The sequence below is a fragment of the Sphaerodactylus townsendi genome, linkage group LG16, assembly GCF_021028975.2.
Source record: "Sphaerodactylus townsendi isolate TG3544 linkage group LG16, MPM_Stown_v2.3, whole genome shotgun sequence".
NCBI classification, from domain to species: domain Eukaryota; kingdom Metazoa; phylum Chordata; class Lepidosauria; order Squamata; family Sphaerodactylidae; genus Sphaerodactylus; species Sphaerodactylus townsendi.
This window is the reverse complement of record NC_059440.1, coordinates 18,298,692-18,320,883: the sequence shown is the minus strand read 5'-3', so window position 1 is coordinate 18,320,883 and position 22,192 is coordinate 18,298,692. Positions and strand designations below refer to the sequence as shown.

The 22,192-nt window shown below is 47.2% G+C and overlaps 1 protein-coding gene across 6 annotated transcripts in view; it reads right to left on the bottom strand.

The window, feature by feature from the left end:
* Nucleotides 1-22,192, bottom strand: part of ELN (elastin) — an 80,122-nt gene that overhangs the window by 19,453 nt on the left and 38,477 nt on the right. For 5 of the 6 annotated variants that reach the window (XM_048519483.1, XM_048519485.1, XM_048519488.1 and 2 more), the window contains exons 2-19: nt 20,297-20,344; nt 19,091-19,144; nt 16,570-16,602; nt 16,218-16,232; nt 15,905-16,003; nt 14,357-14,530; nt 13,546-13,575; nt 12,171-12,218; nt 11,894-11,965; nt 10,282-10,314; nt 10,061-10,135; nt 9,079-9,123; nt 7,452-7,514; nt 5,635-5,679; nt 4,436-4,519; nt 4,143-4,208; nt 2,214-2,345; nt 1,096-1,146 (exon numbers count right to left, since the gene is read on the bottom strand). In XM_048519483.1, coding sequence (XP_048375440.1) covers nt 1,096-1,146; nt 2,214-2,345; nt 4,143-4,208; nt 4,436-4,519; nt 5,635-5,679; nt 7,452-7,514; nt 9,079-9,123; nt 10,061-10,135; nt 10,282-10,314; nt 11,894-11,965; nt 12,171-12,218; nt 13,546-13,575; nt 14,357-14,530; nt 15,905-16,003; nt 16,218-16,232; nt 16,570-16,602; nt 19,091-19,144; nt 20,297-20,344 — 1,167 coding nt within the window. The remainder of the gene's footprint in view (nt 1-1,095; nt 1,147-2,213; nt 2,346-4,142; nt 4,209-4,435; nt 4,520-5,634; nt 5,680-7,451; nt 7,515-9,078; nt 9,124-10,060; nt 10,136-10,281; nt 10,315-11,893; nt 11,966-12,170; nt 12,219-13,545; nt 13,576-14,356; nt 14,531-15,904; nt 16,004-16,217; nt 16,233-16,569; nt 16,603-19,090; nt 19,145-20,296; nt 20,345-22,192) is intronic. The other variant, XM_048519484.1, reaches the window with a different exon arrangement.

Genomic DNA, 22,192 nt, shown 5'->3' with positions numbered 1-22,192 from the left:
CACATACGAATGTCTATTGTGCATACGAATGTCTATTGTGCATACGAATGTCTATTGTGCATATTGGGCATATGGATTGTCTATTGAGCATACGAATGTCTATTGTGCATACGAATGTCTATTGAGCATACAAATGTCTATTGTGCATATGAATTGTGCATACGGATGTCTATTGCACATACGAATGTCTATTGAGCATACAAATGTCTATTGTGCATATGAATTGTGCATACGGATGTCTATTGCGCATACGAATGTCTATTGAGCATACAAATGTCTACTGTGCATATGAATTGTGCATACGGATGTCTATTGCGCGTACGAATGTCTATTGAGCATACAAATGTCTATTGTGCATATGAATTGTGAATACGGATGTCTATTGTGCATATGAATGTCTATTGAGCATACAAATGTCTATTGTGCATATGTCCCTAGGCGGCCTCTCCGATCGGCTGAGGCCAACTTATTGGTGGTCCCTGGCCCTTCGGTGATGCGGCTGGCCTCCACGCGGGCCAGGACTTTTACAGCCCTGGCCCCGGCCTGGTGGAACGCTCTCCCTCCAGCTGTCCGGGCCCTGCGGGACCTTAAGGAGTTCCGCGGGGCCTGTAAGACAGAGCTGTTCCGCCGGGCCTTCGGAGGACCCAGCCGCTAATAGTGCCCCGTCTGTGGCCCTCAACACCTGGGCCACAATTCCATCACTGAGACTCGCCATGCCTCCCTTCATCGTGGGGAGGGAGGGATTTTATGCTGTTGAAACGCTGGACGCCACCTTACATCTTGGATTTTAATTTAATTTATATTTAAACTTGGATCGCTGCTTTTAAATGTTATTAATTATACTGTTTTTAAATGTTGTACACCGCCCAGAGCCCTCCGGGGATGGGGCGGTATAAAAATCCAATAAAATAAATAAATAAATAAAATAAATATTGCGCATATGAATGTCTATTGTGCATACACATGTCTATTGTGCATACAAATGTCTATTTCAGCCAGCAGTACTAGAAACTTGGGTTGTATTTTTGGGGGGATCGAAGGTCTGTTGCCCCCCTCCCAGAAGATGATTACTCCGCACAGCCCTAAGAGCCTTACCATACTTGGCTGCTTTGGCGGCAGCTGCTACTGCTGCTGGTGTTGCAACTCCTGGAAGGAGCAAAGCAAAGCAAAGATATAACAAACAGGACTTCAAGATAACCATATGATCAGTTCTAGATGTATACCAAGAATCTTTCGCTTGAGCCCAGTAGCACTCCAGAGACCAACGAGATATTGTGATATAAGTTGGCAAGATTCAACGCTCCCTTTGTCAGATATCTGATGAAAGGCGTTTGACTCTCAAAGGCCCCTTCTGCACGTGCAGAATAATGCACTTTCAATCCACTTTCACAATTGTTTGAAAGTGGATTTTGCTGTTGCGCACTGTAAGATCCAGCTGCAAAGTGCATTGGAAGTGGATTGGATGTGCATTATTCTGCATGTGCGGAAGGGGCCAAAATCTTGTTGGTCTCTGTGGTGCTATTGGAGTTGAATCTAGCTGTTCTGCTGCAGACCAGTTTGGCTACCCTCTGAAATGAAGCACTCTATTCTCCATAGAGAATATATGGAGATTCTACAACACTATATTCTCCATGTTTTTGCTACCCTACCCTGGTTTTCATTCTCTATTTCTGGCTTCCTACCATGGCTCTCCCTTTCTCTTTTTGCCTATCCCTAGCACTCATTCTCTTTCTGCCCCTACTCTAATTTTTCTCTTCCCAGTCCCACAGTTTTAAGAAGTGATACCCAAGAAGGAGTCTGGGAGTTGTAGTCCCATCAGCCACTTTGTACATGAGAAATGGCACCCTCTGGACTACATATCCCAGAGTCATTCGCTTCTTCTGGATTGTTGTCGGGAACACGTTGCTCAATTATATAGTAAAATGTGTCTGGAATCTTCTGTACTTAGAGCCTGGTGGGAGGGCATGGGGGAGAGTGTTTGGCTATTCTTCTCCACACCACTGATTCATGGCATCTCTTCTGTGTCCACAGCAGATGGCACATGATGGTCTGGTCCCGTGGGCACAGTAAGGGCAGCAGGCAGGCTTATATACTGATTTGTGCTGGGCATGGGAGGCTTGCTTCTTTCTGGTATTTGAACGAAATCAAGCAAGGTTGCTTCCATTTTTCTCCTCCCCCTCCAAAACATGGGAAAGCTGCCCAAACAAGCTCACCTGGAACTGCTCCCACACCTGGCACAACACCCGGAACTGCTCCTGGCACGGTGCCAACGCCAGGGATGACACCAGCAGCGCCAGGGACGACACCAGCAGCACCCGGGACGACGCCAGGGACTGCCCCAGCACCTGCAAAGGAAAAAAAAATCAAAGTTCAAATATTTCATGTGCAGCGTGGGGGTAAAAATACTGGTCTACTTTACAGGGATGTTGTACGGATTGAAACTGGATTACCCATATGAAGCGCTTTGACCTCCGACAGGGGAACACAAATATTAAGGACAGAGACCTCAAAAATATTAACAGCACAGAGACTTCAAAAACTGCAGTTGCTATTAGGACTAAACTATGTACAATGATGGCTCATATAACATTTTGATGTGCTCACTCTTGCTATAAAATGCAGCCGCAACAGCTGTATTGGCCCCTGAAAACTTTCGGGGGGTGGGGGGGCTTCATAACCCTTTCCGTTCTGGTAGCTTTTCCTGCAACTGTTCCCCATTATTAGATTTAATTTTCCTATTTTTCCATTCCTCAGCAATCAAGTTTTGAAGAAAGGGAGCAGACTTGGGGTTTCCCCGCTCTGGGAGCTCTTATTTTGGAATCAAAACACCACTTTGTTCATAACGCAGGACTCAGGTGCCATTGTTTTTAAAGGTACCAAGGGGCTTGCTATAAAAGCTTAAATAACCAAGGAAAAGAAACAAGCTCTTGGCTCCTTCCCTTCTTTTACAGATGTACCACCTAATGAAACTTGACTCGAAGGGGGGGGGGAATGCAATAAGAGCAGCAGTGGTGTAGTGGTTAAGAGCAGGTGCACTCTAATCTGGAGAACCGGGTTTGATTCCCTGCTCTGCCACTTGAGCCAAATAATGAGGCTTATCTAAGGTAGGAGACTAGATTGGCTTGGTGCACGCTCCAACTGCACAGGCCAGCCCCTGGTGACCTTGGAGGCTGAGAGTCACAGCTCTTCTGAGCTCTCTCAGCTCCACCCACTTCACAGGGGTGTTTTGTAAGTGGCAGCAGGAGAAGGGAAAGGAGATTGTAAGCCCCTTTGAGTCTCCCACAGGAGAGAAAGGGGGGGTATAAATCCAAACTCTTCTTCTTCTACTCCCTCTTTGCACCGATGGCCGCTTTTGGCTCCCTGCTATCTACCTGCTTCCAACCCAAAATAGATGTCTGGCGGGGACAATTTCCGATAATATGTGCCATGCTGATACAAATGGATGTCTCCAGGTTGCCAACCTCCAGGCAGTAGCTGGAACTCTTCTGCTGCTACAACTGCTCTCCAGGTGATAGAGATCAGTTCACCTGGAGAAAATGGCTGCTGTACAAATTGTTCAGGCCACACTGAACAATATTATATTTCCATGCTGCTCACAGATTGTGTGGAAGGGGCCTCAGTGCTAAATAAGCACTCGTATAGAGTGCCCAGTCTCTGAACAAAATCCTTCAATGAGGATCCATAGCTCAGAATGCTGAGTCAAAAGGGACAAATGGGTTGCTCAACAAAAGGTGCAAATGCATGAAAAACGTCAGGGAGATGGATGTTATGAATGGAAGGAGGAGCCTCTTTCTCCAGCCCAGTTATCAGGCACACGTGGCTTTAGACTGGGGCCCCTTCCGCACACGCAGAGTAATGCACTTTCAATCCACTTTCACAATTGTCTGTAAGTGGATTGTGCTCTTCCGCACAGTAAAACCCAGCTGCAAAGTGGATTGAAAGTGGATTGAAAGTTCTGCATGTGCAGAAGGGGCCTGGGTGAAAAACAGCTTTGGGGAGAGAGTCAAGAACATGCCACGGGGAGGGGGAACACTACCTCCCTGCTGCCAAGTTTGGCAGAGCCCCGGATCACCATGAAAGGTTTGGTTCAGGCCCCTACCACCACCACCACCTCATTTGCAGCACAAAGCAAGCCGACTCACCGCCATACGCCGCTGCTTTTGCTCTCGCTTTAGCCGCTGCTGCCGCCGCCGCCGCTGGACCCACCCCTGCAAAACAATTGGAGATGTTCAGAGATGCTACTTTCTGGTGTGTATTTAAGGGCAGCATAAGTGGACTTTTCTGTCCTTTTGGAGAGGTTTGGGTTGTGGGTGGCTAAACATGGTTGGTTCCTGATGGAGGCCAGGCGGGGGCCCGGGGAGGCCATCTTGCAGAGGAAAGCAAAGCTCCTATTCACAGGATTCAGCTCCCCCCCCAGCCCCACCATGATATTTACCTATAGCTCCTGGATAGATGCCAGCACCTGGTACCAAACCCCCTGGGTAGACTCCAGCTCCAGGCAGGACACCGGCTCCCGCTCCTTGGAAAAGAAACCAGAGTGATTGGCAGCCTGTTGTTTCAGGTCTTCCCAAAACTCCATCCCTCTTAAGCTCTGCCCCCAGATCTTCAAGGATTTCCCAATCCAGAGATGGCAACCCAATGGCAGGTGCACCTTTCCAAAGTGAAGACTGGAAACAAGGGGGCCTTTGGACTCCAAATTACTTTCAGAATCCCACCATTCCACGTCGTCTCGATCCCCCTCCCCAGTTCTATCCTTGAGCTCATTTAGCTAAAGATCAATGTACAAAGGTAACATTTAGGGTATTTTGAGGGGAGGACAAACGGCCGATTAAAAATAGCCCAAACGAATAAACCACAGCTCTATAGCTGTGCTTCAAAAAAAGGAAATCTGGGCTATTTGGGGATGCTAGTGGAAGGGGGTATCAACTTAAAAAAATCTGGGTAGGCATCTCAAAGAAACTTGGGGAGTGAGAAGGTGGTATAGGTTATCTATCTGTCTGTCTGTCTGTCTGTCTGTCTGTCTGTCTGTCTGTCTGTCTGTCTGTCTGTCTGTCTGTCTGTCTGTCTGTCTGTCTGTCTGTCTGTCTGTCTGTCTGTCTGTCTGTCATCATTGGATTTATATACCACCCTCCCCCCAAGGGCTCAGGGCGGTGTACAGAAGGAACATAAGCAGACAGAGCAGAAGTTAAAACTAATACAAACATATTATAAGCTCTGTAATATTACTAAAACAATTAAAACAGCATTACAACATTACTCTAAGTTGGCCTGCTTCTGAATTTCTATTGCACTTGCTCTCTCTTTTATTTCTGATTTTCTCCTCCACAAGTTCATGGAGGGCTTTCTAAAATGAAGTCCTCCTCTGCATTTCTCCAGAAACAACAGCTATGCTGATAGAGAATTGCCTTTTTGATGGTGGCACTACAGGCTGTGTACCCACAGTGACTTGCCAGGCCTCACTCCTTTGCCCGTTCAAAAGGAACACGTTAACTTTGGTGCTTCTTTGGTCCATGGTGCTTCTAACCAAGGTTTTTAATGGAGACATTCAAGGTGAGTGGGATTATAAATGGCTAAAATCTATAGGGGATCTGGGCTCTGGCGCATTCCAGGTAGTTCCCCTAGCAAGTTACTCACCGTATTTCGCGGCTGCTTTTGCGGCTGCTGCCTGGGCTCCTACACCTGCCAGGGAAACAAAGAGAGCCTCAGGGAGGATTTTTTGCTCAAATGTGTCTGTGGTGGATTCCACACAGCAGATTTATAACAAGTTGCTGTCGTTATAAATGAACTTATTTTCTCTCCCCACCCCCACACGTGTGATGTTTAAGCATTCAAGAAGCGATTCGAGTCCATGGAAACAATTCGAGTTGGTTGTGGTGGGCTTTCCGGGCCTCGTGGCCGTGGTCTGGTAGATCTTGTTCCTAACGTTTCACCTGCATCTGTGGCTGGCATCTTCAGAGGTGTATCACAGAGAGGAGACACTGTTACACACTGTGTCCAGGAACACATTTCTCTCTGTGACACACTTCTGAAGATGCCAGCCACAGTTGCAGGTGAAACATTCGGAACAAGATCTACCAGACCACGGCCACGCAGCCCAGAAAGCCCACCACAACCAGTTGAGCCCGGCCATGAAAGCCTTCGACAATACAATTCAGGTTGTTTTCATGCCCTCGCACAAAAATCCTTCTCTTTTTAAATTTTTGTTTACAATGCATGTGTAGTTGCAAACGCATACAGAAATGAACCCTCGCAGCCATGCCCATTTTCCTGCAATCTGATTAGCTGCACCTGCGTAACTGCACATGGTCAATACACAAAACAAAACAGAGAGGAAAAGAGCCTTCCTGAAATGGCCAGGCAATAATGAATATGTTCCTGTAGATCTATGAGTGAAATGGTGGCCATACTCGCTGCCACTGGGAGAAAATGTGCTTGGGTGACTTGTGACATGGCAGGCGCTCAGAGAACCAGCCTACAATGAGCTGAGAGAATTGCACAACATGGCAGAAGGGCAGATTCTCCTGAAATGGTGGACAGCGGCAGAAGCTGAAGTGAAAGGGAGGAAGGGAGGGAAATATAGCATCTCCTGCTTGTTGCGTTCGTGCCTTCAATCCAGGATTTTGTAAAAAGATCGCCAAAAATGTTAGTAACAGGTTCCCATGGTGGTGGGATTCAAACTGTGGCGTAGCACTAATGGGGCTGGGCCGGGCATTCCGGGGGAGGGGCATTCCTGGGCGGGGCTGTGGCAAGGACGGGAAACGAATGCACACAGGCGCAGGCTGCCACGCACGCCGGTGCACCTCCTGCTAGACTGCTTCAAGTTCTGTGTGCTACTGCTGAGAGGAGGGGCGTAACTAAGGCAAAAATCACGAGGCAAAATCACCAATTAGTAACCCCCTCTTGGCACACACAAATAATTAGTAACCTACTCTCGGGAACCTGTGAGAACCTGCTGGATCCCACCTGTGCGTGTGTGAGAGAGTGTGTGTGTGTCAGTATAAAGTGAAAACATCAGGACTTTAACACAAAACCCAAAGGCTTTAGTGATCTACACACATCACCTCAAATCCAACTAATTCCACCAATAAGGTGTTGTTTGACACAAAGGTCTTTCAACAGCTGGGAAAACAGAACTTCTACATTCAGGAGCAGTGTAGCTGTGAATACCAGCTGCTGGTGAGAAACACCTGAGGAAAGGCCATTTATTTCATACTCTCTTGGTGAACTTCATGGAAGCATCTGATTGGCCTTGATGAAAAATAGGATCCTGGACTAGATGAACCTTCGGACTCATCCAACAGCGCTCTTCTGATGTTCTTATGTCCCCGCAGCATCTGGTCCTCAATGACAGGTTTCCTTTGAGCATATCTGGATGCTAAATATATGTGGATTTTGTGTGTGCAGAGCAGTAGAGTCAGTCAGGGGACAGGGATAAAGGGGTTGCACCTTACCTGTGCCTGTTGGGTAGGTACCCTTCCCTCCGACTCCACCAAGCACTCCGCGAGCTCCATTACCTACGAAGAACAGCTGGATTTTATACCCTGCATTTCTTTACCTTCAATGAGACTCAGAGCAGTTTGCAATCACCTTCCCTTCCTCTCTCCACACCTTGTGAGATGGGTGGGGCTGAGAGAGTTCACAGAGAACTGTGACTAGCCTAAGACAGTCCAGCAGGCTTCGTGCGGAGGAGTGGGGAATAGAACCTGGTTCTCCAGATCCGAGTCTGCAGCTCTTAACCCCTACACCACACTGGCTCACAAACGCATACAGACAGCGAGTCAGCTGCCTAAAGCAAAATTGAGCTCTTCCCGAAGCACAGCTTTCAAAAGACAAAAAATTTGAACGACATTGTTTGCGCATGACTGCAGTTCATGCGCAAAATGTACAGCTGTGCGTTTTTCTTGCGTGTACATCACCACTCTTGCTGACCACTTCACATGGCTGTGTCAGGAAAGGAAACCCCACATTCAAGAAGGCTCCCCTTCATTTTTGAAACGTTAGTGAGCCCGCAGGGAGCAGCAGTAGGGGAGACAGCAGGAAGTCTTTTGGCAGAGGGAAGAGAAATGGATAGGCCGGATCCCAGGCCCGAGAGCCTAAAATACCCAGTTTGCTTCCTACATAGTGATCAATCACTTTTAATACCATCATATAACTTTTGCATGACCTAAATTTTTGAACTGCACAAATGTTATTTTGGAAACTGCCCATTTTTTTTCCCTGGAACTACATATTTTTTCCTAGAATTGCATTTTTTTAAAAAGTTAGATGAATTGTAGGTGGAATGTTGAAGGAAGCCCAAAAAGAGGTTTGTTAAAGCTGGTTTGAGCAGCCCCAATCTGCAGGAATGCTGCAGGGCACAGCTATAGACCCCTGTAGAAGTCAGTTGACTGAGAATTCACAAAAGCTTCTTTTTAGCATATGGCTCCTGGGTACCTACAAGTGGCCTCTTGCGGAAGCCAAAGCCACACGGGCAGCCTCACTCTCTTCTAAGCCCCTTCCGCACATGCAGAATAATGCACTTTCAATCCACTTTCACAATTGTTTGCAAGAGGATTTTGCCAATCCACACAGTAAAAGCCAGCTGCAAAGTTGACTGAAATTGGATTGAAAGTGCATTATACTGCATGTGCGGAAGCGGTTAGTCCCGCCTCTCTTGGGTAAGGTGACTAGATTTCTACTATTGAAAAGCGGGGCGCACCCGCATGAGCACACTGTTTTTTGCGCGGTGCTCCCCGTCAGGAAACAGGGAAGCGCCCCAGAAGGCACTGCGGCAGTGCGGAAGGCGCTCCCTCCTGCGCTGCTGCAGTGCCTTCTGGGGCGCTTCCCTGTTTCCTGACGGGGAGCACCGCCGCAAAAGGCAGTGTGCTCCTGCGGCCGCGTGTGCGCGGCCGCAGGAGCACATTGCCTAATCAGGACAATGCCAAAGCCCGGCGGGACGCGGGACACATCACGCAAAAGCATGAGTGTCCCGCGAAAATCGGGACGGCTGGTCACCTTACTCTTGGACCACCGGTGATTATTGCTGCAAAGCCCAGAGCAAAGAACAGGACATATGAAAGATGAGGCAGAATCACTTACCACCAAATGGCAGCTTCCCCGTAGTGTAGGGCAGCCCATAACCACCTGGAAAGAGAAGCAACATTTGAAACTGCCCTAAAAGGACTCGACCCATAGATCCTCTATGACAACTTGCCATAGGGCTGCTTTGAAGTGTTTTGTCACCCCAAGCAAGTTTTAGTTTTCTCTCCCTAACCAAGTTCGTTCCTAAAATACACAACACGAATTAGCAGAAAGTAACCTACAGTGTCTTGGAATACCATTCTCTTTCATTTCAATTTCTTTAACATTTATAAGTTAAGAGCAGGTTTTTGGGCAGGCTTTTCAAATATAACTGGTGAGCCAAAAACCTTTCATCCCAGAAAAAAAAATTAGCTTTACACTCCAGATTTTCTCTCCCCCTCTATTTTTGCCAAATTCCAGATATTTATAAAGCAAATATGTATATTGGTTTTGTTTAATTTTTAACTATCCACTTACATTTCATATGATGTCATGCTGAAGATGGAGCAAGCTTGTTTTCTGCTGTTCTAGAGACTAGGACATGGAGTAATGGATTCAAAGTACAGAAAAGAGATTCCACCTAAACATTTGGAAGAACTTCCTAATGGTAAGGGCTGTTTGACAGTGGGATACACTGCCTTGGAGTTGGTGGAGTCTCCTTTGGAGGTTTTCAAATAGAGGCTGGATGGCCATCTGTCAGGAATGCTCCGATCGTGTGTTCCTGCGTGGCAGGGGGTTGGGCTGGATGGCCCTTGTGGTCTCCTACAACTCCACGATTCCATTATTTTTTTATTTGCAAATTTAAATGTGTATGGAAGATATTTTTTAAAAGCCCTTTCCAACCCCAGTTCTTCTGCTCCTCCATTTTCCATCTCTAGAAGCTTCTGTCACAGCCCCTGCCTAGTTCCCTTATGCAGATGTTCTTGATTTGCCATGACTAAGTGCAGAGCCCAGGAAGAGAACCTTTGTTGCTGTTTGTTTTTTTAAAGTTCTAGCTTACCAGGGAGCTTAGGTGACTTGATGGGGTAGCCCAGAGGTAGTCCCGGTTGTTGCCCTCCTCCAAAGCCTCCAAACCCTAAAGCCAACAAGGAAAGAACCATCAAAATGAAACTCATGGGCTCCCTTCAACCCCATTTGTTTCCCTCTTCCCCAAGCTACAGAGCCTGTTTTGGTTGGGCTGCAAGTGGAGGGGAGAATATGCTTTTACAGCAACCAACTTACCAGGGATTCCAGCAAAACCACCACCGCCTGCTCCTGAAAGGCAAAGAGAAAATCAACAGTGCCCATCTCCACGTGCAGAGGGCTAGCAGCATGACGTTTTAAAACTGTGAGGAGGCTGCCCTTTTTGGGAGAAGAGCTAGTGTCAACACACATCAGGAAAGCAACCCAGAAGCCTGAACTGGCTGAAGGTTTCTGGCACCCAAAAGGTTTGTTGTGTATTTTGGGAGTGAAATCCACTTTGAAGTTCCCATTTTGGGGTGTGTGCAGAAGTGGGATCCAGCAGGTTCTCATCAGTTCCTGAGAGTGGGTTACTAATTATTTGTGTGTGCCAAGAGGGGGTTACTAATTGGGTCCGCTTTTCCATCTCCACGCCCTCGCCTTCCCGAGAGGCATCCTGCCTTTGAACGTGAAGGTTCCATATAGCAATTGCGACTAATAATGTAACTCCCTGAATTTGGTTAATCCCTTTCAGGTCCTGCAATTCATTGATTCTCAGCCTTTCGTACCTTTTATCTCACCAGTCTCTATCAAAGAACCTGTGTGTTTCACCATTGCTGGGTTCAGATTTGTGAGTTGGGGCATTTTCTATAATGTGATGATGATTGAGAAATGACCTGGTGCAAAAAAAAATTTTTGGGGTCGTGGTGGGGTGGCTGCCCATGGGGGGGGGGCACCCAACTCAGGTTTTGCTGAGGGGGGAACTGGTGAGGGAACCTGTTACTAAAATTTTTGGATCCCACCATTGGGTGTGTGTGGATTGCAATCAGGTCACCCCCAATTTCTGGTGATCCCAGCAAGGGGCTTTCGAGACAAGTGATTAAGCAGAGGTGGTTTGCCACGGCCTCCCTCTACAGAATCTTCCTCAGAGGCCTGCATTCCAAGTACAGACCCTGCTTAGCTTTCAATATCTGATGAGCTCGGGCTGTACCATCCTGCCTCCCTTCCCTCCCAGTTTGTTGGTGTGCGTGTATGTGGGTGAGTATAATCACGTTAAGGATCAGAACAAAGAAACAGACATCACGTCACAATGCAGTCGCAGCAAAACCTCACATCCACTTTACGGACGTGTGTGTCCTCTGCTGACTGCTTTGCTTCCTTTCCTGCCTGCAGGAAGACAAATCTCCACAAAGGTTCACAGCCATTCAATTTTGCCCCCCCCCCCCCATCACACCAATCAATCAGCAGCAACTATTTATTGCAATTTTTCAGGGTGTACCATCCAAATCCTCCTAGGAAATACTTTGCTAATCTAATACTAATACTAATAATATGCGTGCTATCAGAAAGCTGGGGCTGCATTTCCCTATGCAAAGTTCACAACAGGCTGTTTCCTAGTGCACATGGATTAAAAAGAACAGTATAAGAAACAAGCCTCTCTCTGTCCCCTTCTGCATATGCAGAATAATGCACTTCACTTTCAATGCACTTTGAAGCTGGATTTTAATGTGCGGAATAGCAAAATCCACTTTCAAACAATCGTGAAAGTGCATTGAAAGTGCATTATTCTGCATGTGCAGAAGGGGCCTCTGAGCTGCAAGACAAGTCCACCCTTCCTTCTCTTGCACATCAGATACAAGCGGCCATCCAGGACGTGGAGGGGGAAGACATCTACCTGGGACTTTTGGCTTGACTCCGCTTCCAATCGGCACGCCCGGCAACACCCCTACACCAGGATAACGGATACCTACAACACAACAGCGAAAGGAAGTTACAACCTGGCATCCTGGCCCCACCCATAAGTGTCCTCCCAAGTCAAATTGCTAAATCAGGTACTCTTTGACATGACAGGTGTGAACTTTTGAGAGCTTGCCGAAATTGGAACTTCAGCATGCAAGTCTTCCTTGTCTGTCGGGACGCTGTGAAACAGGACCGGCAATTTGACCACTCACCTGTGCCAGGAAGCACGCCACCAGGGAGACCTCCGGGGATCCCGACACCTGCCAAGGAAGGGAAAGAAAGGTGTGCACTCATTTTTTTGGGAGCTGCTGCTGAGGACGGGTAGCCATTTTGGATTCCCCAACTTTTGATACTTGGGAAACAGGCTCTACTCTGACTGTCAGAAAGACAGAAGAATTTTATTATATGATCAGCGCCCAGACTGTGGATCATATTTAATGAACATATTAAGGCTTCAGCTTCTGTAACTTTTGCTTGCTCAGGAATCCATAAGGGCCGAGTGGGACAGTCACGTCTGCACAGGTGGGTAGTAAAAGACTGCAAAACTTCCAAGAAGAACCGAATATGTCCAGTACAACTAGAATGTGTAGGAACTAATGAATTTAGGATACGGCAATATGTAACCTGATTTGGAAGACCATGATTCTTGTTTGTTTCATGTATAAAAGACTTGCTTTTGGCAGAATTCCACAGAGAAATGCCTATTGGGCATGAGCCCCGTATCTCTTGCCGGCAAACAATAAAACTTTACTTCTGGAACTTTTGATGGTCCACAATCTAGCTTTTTTGCTCAACAAGTTGAGCAGGCATTCTTCCTGCAACTGCTAGATGAGTACATATGCAAAGTGTAGTCAAGTTGCAGCCCTCTTCCTAGTTTTCAAGGCAAGAGACTAACGGAAGTGGTTTGTCATTGCCTTTCTGTGCAGTGAAGCTGGTATTCCTTGGTGATCTTGCGTCCAATTACTAACCAGGGCCAACCCTACTTAGCTTCTGAAATCAAGGGATGTCACAGTTTAAACCCTCCCCTTTTTGGATCAGCCAATCAGTACAGAACCTGCTTTCTGGGCAAAAAGATTCCCCCACCCCTGTCTGCTGAATTTGGGGCTGTTTCAGGACACCTCGGACCCATCCAAGGGTTTCTGACGCAGCTTGGCTTGGCTTCATAACCCCAACAGGGGTTTTCCATCCCTTACAGACAGTCATTTTTCTTTATCCCCACCTCCACCCCGTGTTTTCTCAAGCCACCTTTGAGGTGCTCTGAAAAAGCATAGGGCAAACTCAAAGACATCTGGAAAAACAGCTAGTTAAAGGGGGAGAAACCCAATGCAGTCAAGAAGCTGAGCAGCATCAAAAACCCAGTCTGGAAAAATTCCTAACCCAGCTCACATTTATTGGCAGAAAGTGGAATTGATGATGCTCAGGTCTCCCCTGCTCCGAAGAGCATAGAATAATGGGTGGATCCAACAGGGTAACTTTAATTTTTCAGGCATATTCCTACTCCTCTTACAATTTCGTCCCCCCACCCTCCAATAATTGCAAACCTTTCCTTCATCCCTTATCTGGACACAAGTTTTCCTGCCAACTTACCAGGGATTTTCCCGGGTTTGGCTCCAACGCCTATAAAGGAGTGACAGACAGAAAACCATCAGTGCTGTTATTTGTTACCAATACAAATGCTCCCTGCGCACAACTGATTTTACACAGTCCTCCTAAAGCACCATTCTGCTTTTCTCCCCCTCTTGGTATGCTCATGTGTAGACTAGAAGGGTGCTTCCAAATGTAAGAGCCAGCGTGGTGTAGTGGTTAAGAGCAGGTGGATTCTAATCTGGAGAACAGGGTTTGATTCCCCACTTCTCCACCTGAGTGGCAGAGGCTTATCTGGTGAACCAGATGTTTTTCCACATTCCTACATTCCTGCAGCATGACCTTGGGCTAGTCACAGTTCTCTCATAACTCTCTCAGCCCCACCTGCCTCACAAGGTGCCAGTTGTGGGGAAAGGAAGGGAAAGGAGCTTGTAAGCCACCTTGAGTCTCCTTACAGGAGAGAAAGGTGGGGTATAAATCCAAACTCCTCCTCCTCCTCCTCCTCCTCCTCTCACCTGACTGTGTGCCCTTCCCCTGCCTGTTTGCAAGACCTCCCCCAACCTCTTCCCTGGTGGTACTGGGAAGAGTGTACAGCTGGCAGCATGGATAATATAGCATTAGCAATAAGCAGGAAGGGGGTTCAGGAGCAATGAGCCCCCTGAAAGTCTGGGCCCTGGCAGCTGCCCCCCTCCAGGGTATGCTGATGTGAGCCCAAAATGATCTGACTCAATCTGAGTCAGTTTCATAGTTCCCTTGCTTTAGACATCAATATGACAGGCAAAAATCTGGGAATAGGTAGATCAGAACAACTTACCGGGTAAACCAATACCCCCTAATCCGCCCCCAGGTACACCAACGCCTCCAGGTACGCCCCCAGGTACTCCAACGCCTCCAGGTACACCTCCAGGTACTCCAACGCCTCCAGGTACGCCCCCAGGTACACCAACACCTCCAGGTACACCCCCAGGTACACCACCACCAGCAGCTGCTGAAGGAAAGGCACAGAACTGGAACTGCAGGTAGTATCTAAGGTGCCATAGCTGACAGCATTACAGAATATGCATGGCTCCATTCAGCTTTGCCTGTAAGTCTTAGAACTGTACATGAAATGTTAACTTTTAGAGTATGTGTAAGAATGAGCCACTCCTCACTTTAATGTGTTTCTGTGTGAGGCAGAGTTCTGGATGCTCTCATGATTGGAAGGAGGCAAGTGCAGAGCAGTAACTCATGCAGAGACACCCAACAGTCATCTTGGAGGATGGGTAACTCCACTGTGTCTCTGCATTAAAGTGAATGAGGCTGATTATGCACAGGTCTCTGCTTCGCGGCAACAGTGAACGAACGTCGGGGCAAGGTTTCTTGTACAGATATATTTCCTTAAGCCCCGCATTCACTTTCTAGTTTCCCCATGCCAAGCAACACCACTATGAGCATGAGTTAATTTTTTTTGCTGCCAGATTTACCCTGGACATCTTCCTTCTGCCTTTTGCCATCCTACCTATTTTTACTCTCCTTCCTCTGCCTTGGTCACTCCAGATTAGAATCCACCTGTTCTTAACCACTACACCAGGTTGAGAGCCAGCATGGGGTAGTGGTTAAGAGCAGGTGGATTCTAATCTGGAGAACCAGGGTTGATGCCCCACTCCTCCACATTTATTTATTTGTTACATTTGTACCCTGCCAAATCTCTTAGAGGACTCAGGGCGGCTTCCAATAAAACATATAAAACAATATAGTACCATAAATAATACAAAAAGTAAATATGTTAAAAGGCTTTAAAAACAAGTTACAATAAATAACATAGCATACAACCTACGTGGGGACATGCAAATATAAAACCAGCTGTGCGCATCGCATCCAGACGGTGACACGAGTGACACTAAGGAAAGGGATGCCGGGCTGGCCCGGCAGAAAAGGCTCGGCAGAACAGCTCTATTTTACAGATCCTGCGGAACTGAGACAGACTCCGCAGGGCCAAGATGTCATCAGGGAGAACGTTCCACCAGGCCGGGGCCAGGGCCGTAAAAGCTGCAGTGGACTCTATCATAGGCTCATTCCGCACATGCAGAATAATGCACTTTCAAACTGCTTTCAATGCTCTTTGAAGCTGTGCGGAATGGCAAAATCCACTTGCAAACAGTTGTGAAAGTGGTTTGAAAACGCATTATTTTGTGTGTGCGGAAGGGGCCATAGTGAACTGGATTGGCTTCCCCATCCTGTTTTAGTTGCCACATGTGCAGAGTGCAGATGTTGAAAGGGAAATGAAGCCATCCTGGCTGTGATTGTTTTGGATTGGTATGAGAGGGTGGTGATGGCACATAAGGGTGCTGAAGGGCGAGGGGTGTCGAGGGCATCCACTTACCCGCTTTCAGAGCTTTATAAGCTGCAGCAGCACCTCCTCCGGCACCTCCAATACCTGGATAGAGACCTCCTGGATAAGCCCCTCCGGGATAGACACCTCCTGGGGCAGAGAAGGAAAGTTCTGCTTCACTGTGGTGTAGTGGTTACGAGCAGGTGGATTCTAATCCAGAGAACCAGGTTTGATTTCCCCACTCCTCCACCTCAGTGGCAGAGGCTTATCTGGTGAACCAGATGTGCTTCCGTACTCCTACATTCCTGCTTGGGTAGAGTTTTTCCCATTGTGTGACTGGAGGACTCAAGTGAGACAAACTTACCAAGGCCTCCGACACCTGCAGAGGAAGAAAGGAAAGCATCAGAAGTAAGACAAAGAGACGGAGCAACGAAAATAAAGCGTTTTGAGGCAGGCAATAAAACGTTTTCTCCGTGCAGTTCCACATGGTTTTTACCCCAAAATGATGGCCAGGAATTGTTTCAAGGGGGTGAGTGTGGACAAATGGGGGAATCGAAAATGTTTTGCGAACACTCTGCAAACATTTTGGGTGACTTGCCTGCAGAATTGGCCAGAATCGAGGTCAGAGCTGAAAAGGGAGTGGGGACTAGGAGAGCCTTGTTGTTTTCACAAATTGCAAGGAGGACGAGGGTATTGTGGGCGCTGCTTCCACTTACCTGGTTTGGGGGGTTTCGCTCCTGCACCAAATCCTAGAGAGGAAATAACAGGTGCCACAATGAGATAAGGGTGGCATGCCCAGAGGAAACCACCCCACCAGCCTGCAATCCTTTTAAAAGGCCTGTCCTTTTCTCAGGGCATAATTCTTTCCCAGGTCATGACGCAACTGAAGAATGTTGCTGGAAAGGTTTCAAAACAGAACTTGTCAATGCGCTAACATGCAACCTGAAGACACTCTAATGACCAGCATTGCAGAGTGTAAAAATTAGCAACCAAAGATAAATAAAGCGACCAAAGACTTGCAAGGCAGAAGTGAAAAACCCAAACCCTGTGCTCCCCACAGACTGGCAGTAGAAGGTAAGCATTTTCATAAGCCACCAAAAGACATGCAAGGTGACAGAAGCATATCTAGGGAAAATGTAGCCTGCTGCAAAATCTGAGTTTTCCGTCCCTGTCCCTGCCCCACCCTGGTATGGCCGGGGGCCCTCCCCCACCATGACCAAACAACTTTTTTTGCACCAGGTCATCTCAAAGTCACCATCACATTAAGACAAGTCACTTGTCTTGAAGTCAGTGTATGGACCCTGGAGAAGGAAGAAGGGTGTGGGGGCGATTTTCTGCCCCCACGTGACTAAATGGCTGCAGCCCGGGGACATTTGACCCCATATGTCTCCCTGGGTGGTATGCCCCTGCAAGGTGATCTTCTGTCTGCCACTCTGGTGTCCAAATTGACAGCAATCCTCCTCCACCACCCCAGCCAACCTTGCTTCTACAGTAGAATCCCAGCTGAGAAGGAACGGACTATGGGGCAGGTCCTGGAGCAAGATTTCATGGAAGGATGGAGATTCAAATTCGGGCCTCCCACATGCTAGTCCTGTTGGACTTGTCTTCTGCTTTCATAGCATAAGATTAGATCATCCATATAAGTCAAATGTAAGTCCATGTACCTTGAGTACAGGCAAGGTTCTGCTTGTTGAAATCCTTCTTTGGTAAGCATCTGATGAAGCTTTTGGTTCCAACACGGGGCTGCCTGTTTTAATCCATAAATGCTCTTCTGCAACTTGCATGCGAGATGCTTGCCCTTGTGTGGCTCAAACCCTGGTGGTTGTTCCTTGTAGACTTCTTCTCTTATTTCTCCATGTAGGAAGGTAGTCTTTATGTCTAGGTGCTCAACTTGCAAGTTTCTGGCAGCTGCAATGCTCAAGAACAGTCAGGCAGAAGTGTGCCTGATCATAGTCTTTTTGTCGTAGTCTTTTCCAAATTTTTGAGAGCAGCCTTTTGCAACCAGTCTTGCTTGCTTTGTATCTTTCCATTTCCCCTTCTGAATCATGCTTGGTCTTGAAGACCCACTTGCATCCAGCTGTCTTTCTTTCCAGGTGAAAGTTCTGAAAGTGTCGATGTTTTGTTTTGAGTTAACACTTCAGTCTGTTCTGCTGTGGCTTTCCTAGCTGGCATCCTTGCAATGTCCTCCCATGTGGAGGCCTCTGGAAGCACTGCTGCCTTCGCCAGATGAGCATATCTCAAAGGTGGTCTGCCTATGCTTGTTCTGCTGTAATGCCTGAGACTTGCAACCCCATCTGGTTGAGTAGTCTATGAACATGCTCCATGTGTGCTGTCCATGGTGCTGTCATCCTCAGGTGCTTTAAGCGCGCTGTCTGTGACATTTAGATAGACTGCGCCTGGCTGCTGCACTTGATTTTGCTTTGCTTGGGTGAAATCACTGCAACCTCTTTTCTTCCTTTCATCAGTGTAAATTGCATCACAAATCTTTAGTTCACTAGTCTCAAGGTTAAGGATTCTGTAACCTCTGCACCCCTGAGCATATTCTATAAAAATACCTTCTTCGGTTCCGAGATCCCTCTTGGAACACTTTTCCTTAAGAATATAAACATATGATTTCAATCCAAAGACTCTCAAATGGCTCACACTTAGCTTCTACCCAAACCAAAGTTCATAAAGAGTCTTATCAGCTCCTTTAGCTGGCAGTCTGTTTTGTAAGTAAGTTGCTGTATTAATGGCCTCTGCCCAATATTTATCTGGTAGTTTGGCCTAAAACAACATGTATCTGGTAATTTCAGCAAGGGTCTATTTTTTCTTTTGGTCTGGACAATATGGGTTCATTTCTGGACAAAATGGAATAGTCAATTGATATTCAATCCCATATTCAGTCAATAATGCTTTCATTTCATTTGCGGAATATTCTCCCTCATTGTCTGAGTGTAAGGCCACTGGGGTCTTTTGGAATCTGTTTTTGACTAATGCAAGGTAAGCCTTAAATTTGCCTAGAACTTTCCTGGGTCTCAGCATAGATAACTTTCTTTCCTCCCAATTCCCACCTGAGATTTCTTATGGAAGAGGCTGGAGAATGAACCAGGGGCCTTCTACATGTAAAGGAGGCACTCTTCAGTAGTAAATTCTTACTAAATAAAAGAGGAGGGACAGTTGCCCAGAAAGGTGTTTGTTTGCCTGCCTTCCACCTGCCTCACTTTGCAGTAAAGAACAGTTCTAGTAGAAACTCACCTGCTCCAACTCCAGTGCCAAGTCCACCTACTCCCAGGCCTCCAACGCCAGCTCCTGCAAAGGGCAGAAGGAAAAAAAATCTATTTGCATCTCCCCTCCCCAAACACAGAAGTTTTCTAAGTACATACAAATCCAGGCAGCCAAACTGACTGTGACAGAGCAAACACACAGGCCCTTGCTGCAGAAACATTTTAAAACATTTTACAGCAGGAAATAAAACGTTTATTCTATGGAGTTCCACATTATCTTTCCTCCTCTATGTATGTTTGTTTATTAGATTTATAGGCCGCCCTTTCTTGTTAACAGGTTTGAGGCGGTTCACAACAATCAAATTTCACAATAATAAAACAAGTCACATTTTAATATGAGTTTCTCAGTGCCCTAATTAATAGGAATAGAATCAAACAGGGGGAGGGAAAAATATCAAAACACTAATAAGAAGGACCTGGGTCAATAAACAAACAAAAGGACAAAGGAAAAATGAGGTGGGGAGGAAAAAGGAGAGGAAGAAAAAAGGCGTGAAAGGGGATCCAGTTGTGTTGGGGTCCTCAACTATCAGCAAACCGTTTCCTGGCAAATAAAATCTGGCCACAGTTGTCTGTTCCCAGATCACCTCCAGCTGACTACTGGAATATGCTAGAGAAACAGAATATGAATTCAACAGTGGATTGAGTGACCCATTCCAAAAAGATTCAAAGCCCCCAAATTAGGGAGGAAGTGTTAGAACAGGGGTGTCCAATTCTGGCCCTCCATATGTTCATGGACTACAATTCCCATCAGCCCCTGCCAGCTGATGGGAATCCTACTCCGTGAACATCTGGAGGGCCAGAGTTAGACACCCCATGTTAGAAGATAGCTAGGACTGTGGAGGCCAGCACCAAGATCACTGATGAGCTGGTGTGTGTGAGTGTAGGGATGGGGATGATTGACTCTGGCCCCTTCCGCACATGCAGAATAATTGTTTGAAAGTGGATTTTGCAATTCTGCACAGTAAAATCCACCTTCAAAGTGCATTGAAAGTGGATTGAAAATGCATTATTCTGCATGTGCGGAAGGGGCCTAGGCTTGGATGAGATAGCCAGTGTGGCCCTTCCAACTCTGTTATTCTATAAAATATTGGCATCCAGGAACTGGCTATATCACACACACACCACCACGCATGCCATCATTTCCGAAGCATCCACTGATTATTGTATTGACTCTTACCTGGGTAATATCCTGTTCCTGGAAGTCCCACTCCAGCACCAGGGACCCCTGCAAAAGAAATAAGAGTTTGAATGACCCTTATATGCTGCCACAGGAGGTGGTGATGGCCACTAACCTGGATAACTTTAAAAGGGGCTTGGGCAGATTTATGGAGGAGAAGTCGATTTATGGCTACCAATCTTGATCCTCTTTGATCTGAGATTGCAAATGCCTTAACAGACCAGGTGCTCGGGAGCAACAGCTGCAGAAGGCCATTGCTTTCACATCCTGCATGTGTGATCCCAATGGCACCTGGTGGGCCACTGCGAGTAGCAGAGAGCTGGACTAGGTGGACTCTGGTCTGATCCAGCTGGCTTGTTCTTATGTTCTTACCCTTCGGGTGCAGTTTGAGGATGCTGGATTCACTCTCTTCCTCTCCACAAAGTGGCAAATGGTCTACGGGGATTTCTATCCCCCTGGATCTCCTCTCACCTGCCTGGCATTCTCCCACTGCCAGAGTATAGGCTCCTCATTTAGTCCATCCATTCAATTCCATAGGCTGTGACACAGGAAGGAGATCAGGACTTCTTAGGGTTGTCAATGATGAGTGGGGAAATTCCAGGAAATTTGGGGGTGGAGCCTGGAGTTTGGGAGGCCATGGTCCTCTGTGGGGTACAATGCCATCCTTCAAAGCATCCGTTTTCTCCAGGGGAACTGATCTCTGTAGTCTGGAGATATATAATTTTGGGAGATCTCCAGGCCTTACCTTGGCAACTCCAGGACTTTCTAATGGGGCAAGCCATACCCGATAAGGGTCACTCTGCAGAGTGGCCACCATGTGGTCAGATGAAGCAGCATGGCTAGGATTTCTACAAGGCCCGAGAACACAAGCCCTGATCTAGCTGTGTCTTTCCAACAGTGCTCATTGGCCGGATAGTATACGGGCTCAGTACCGACTTGGGCCAAAAATCCATCCAGTTTTCTCACAGAAGACAGCCAGACATCTCAATCATCTCTGTCACAAAGATCAATGTGATTCTCTCCCTATTTGATCGGTAGGTCCCCCTGGCCATTGGTGGAGGATAGTGGGTGGGGTAGGGTTGCCAGATCTAGGCTGGGAAACTCCTAGAGATTTAGGGATGGTGCCCAGTGGTGGGATCCAAAAATTTTAGTAACAGGTTCCCTCGCCAGCCCCCCTCAGCAAAGGGGGCAGAGGCGTACCTAGGCAAACCTGAGCCCTGGGCAAAACCTGAGTTGGATGCCCCGCATGGGCAGCCACCCCACCACGACCCCAAAATTTTTTTTGCACCCGGTCATTTCTAAATCATCATCACATTATAGAAAATGCCCCAGCTCACAAATGTGAACACAGCAATGGTGAAACACACAGGTTCTTTGATAGAGACTGGTGAGATAAAAGGTACGAAAGGCTGAGAATCCATGAATTGCAGTACCTGAAAGGGATTAACCCAGTGCAGGGAGTTACATTGTTAGTCGCAATTGCTATATGGAACCTTCGCGTTCAAAGGCAGTATGCCTCTCGGGGAGACGAGGGCGTGGAGATGGAAAAGCAGACCCAATTAGTAACCCCCTCTCGGCACACACAAATAATTAGTAACCCACTCTTGGGAACTGGTGAGAACCTGCTGGATCCCACCTCTGATGGTGCCTGAGGAAGACAGGGACCCCAGTGGGATACGATGCCATAGACTCCACCCTCCAAAGCAGCCATTTTCTCCACATGAACTGATGTCTGGAGTCTGGAGATGGGCTATACTTCTAGGGGATCCCTGGGTGTTACCTGGAGGTTGGTATCCCCGGGCAACCATTCTGTGTGTCATGGCTTGGGCCATCTTGTGAGTTCACTGCCAGAGGCAAGAGTTGAACCAGGGGCTTTCTGGGTCACAGGCCATCCTT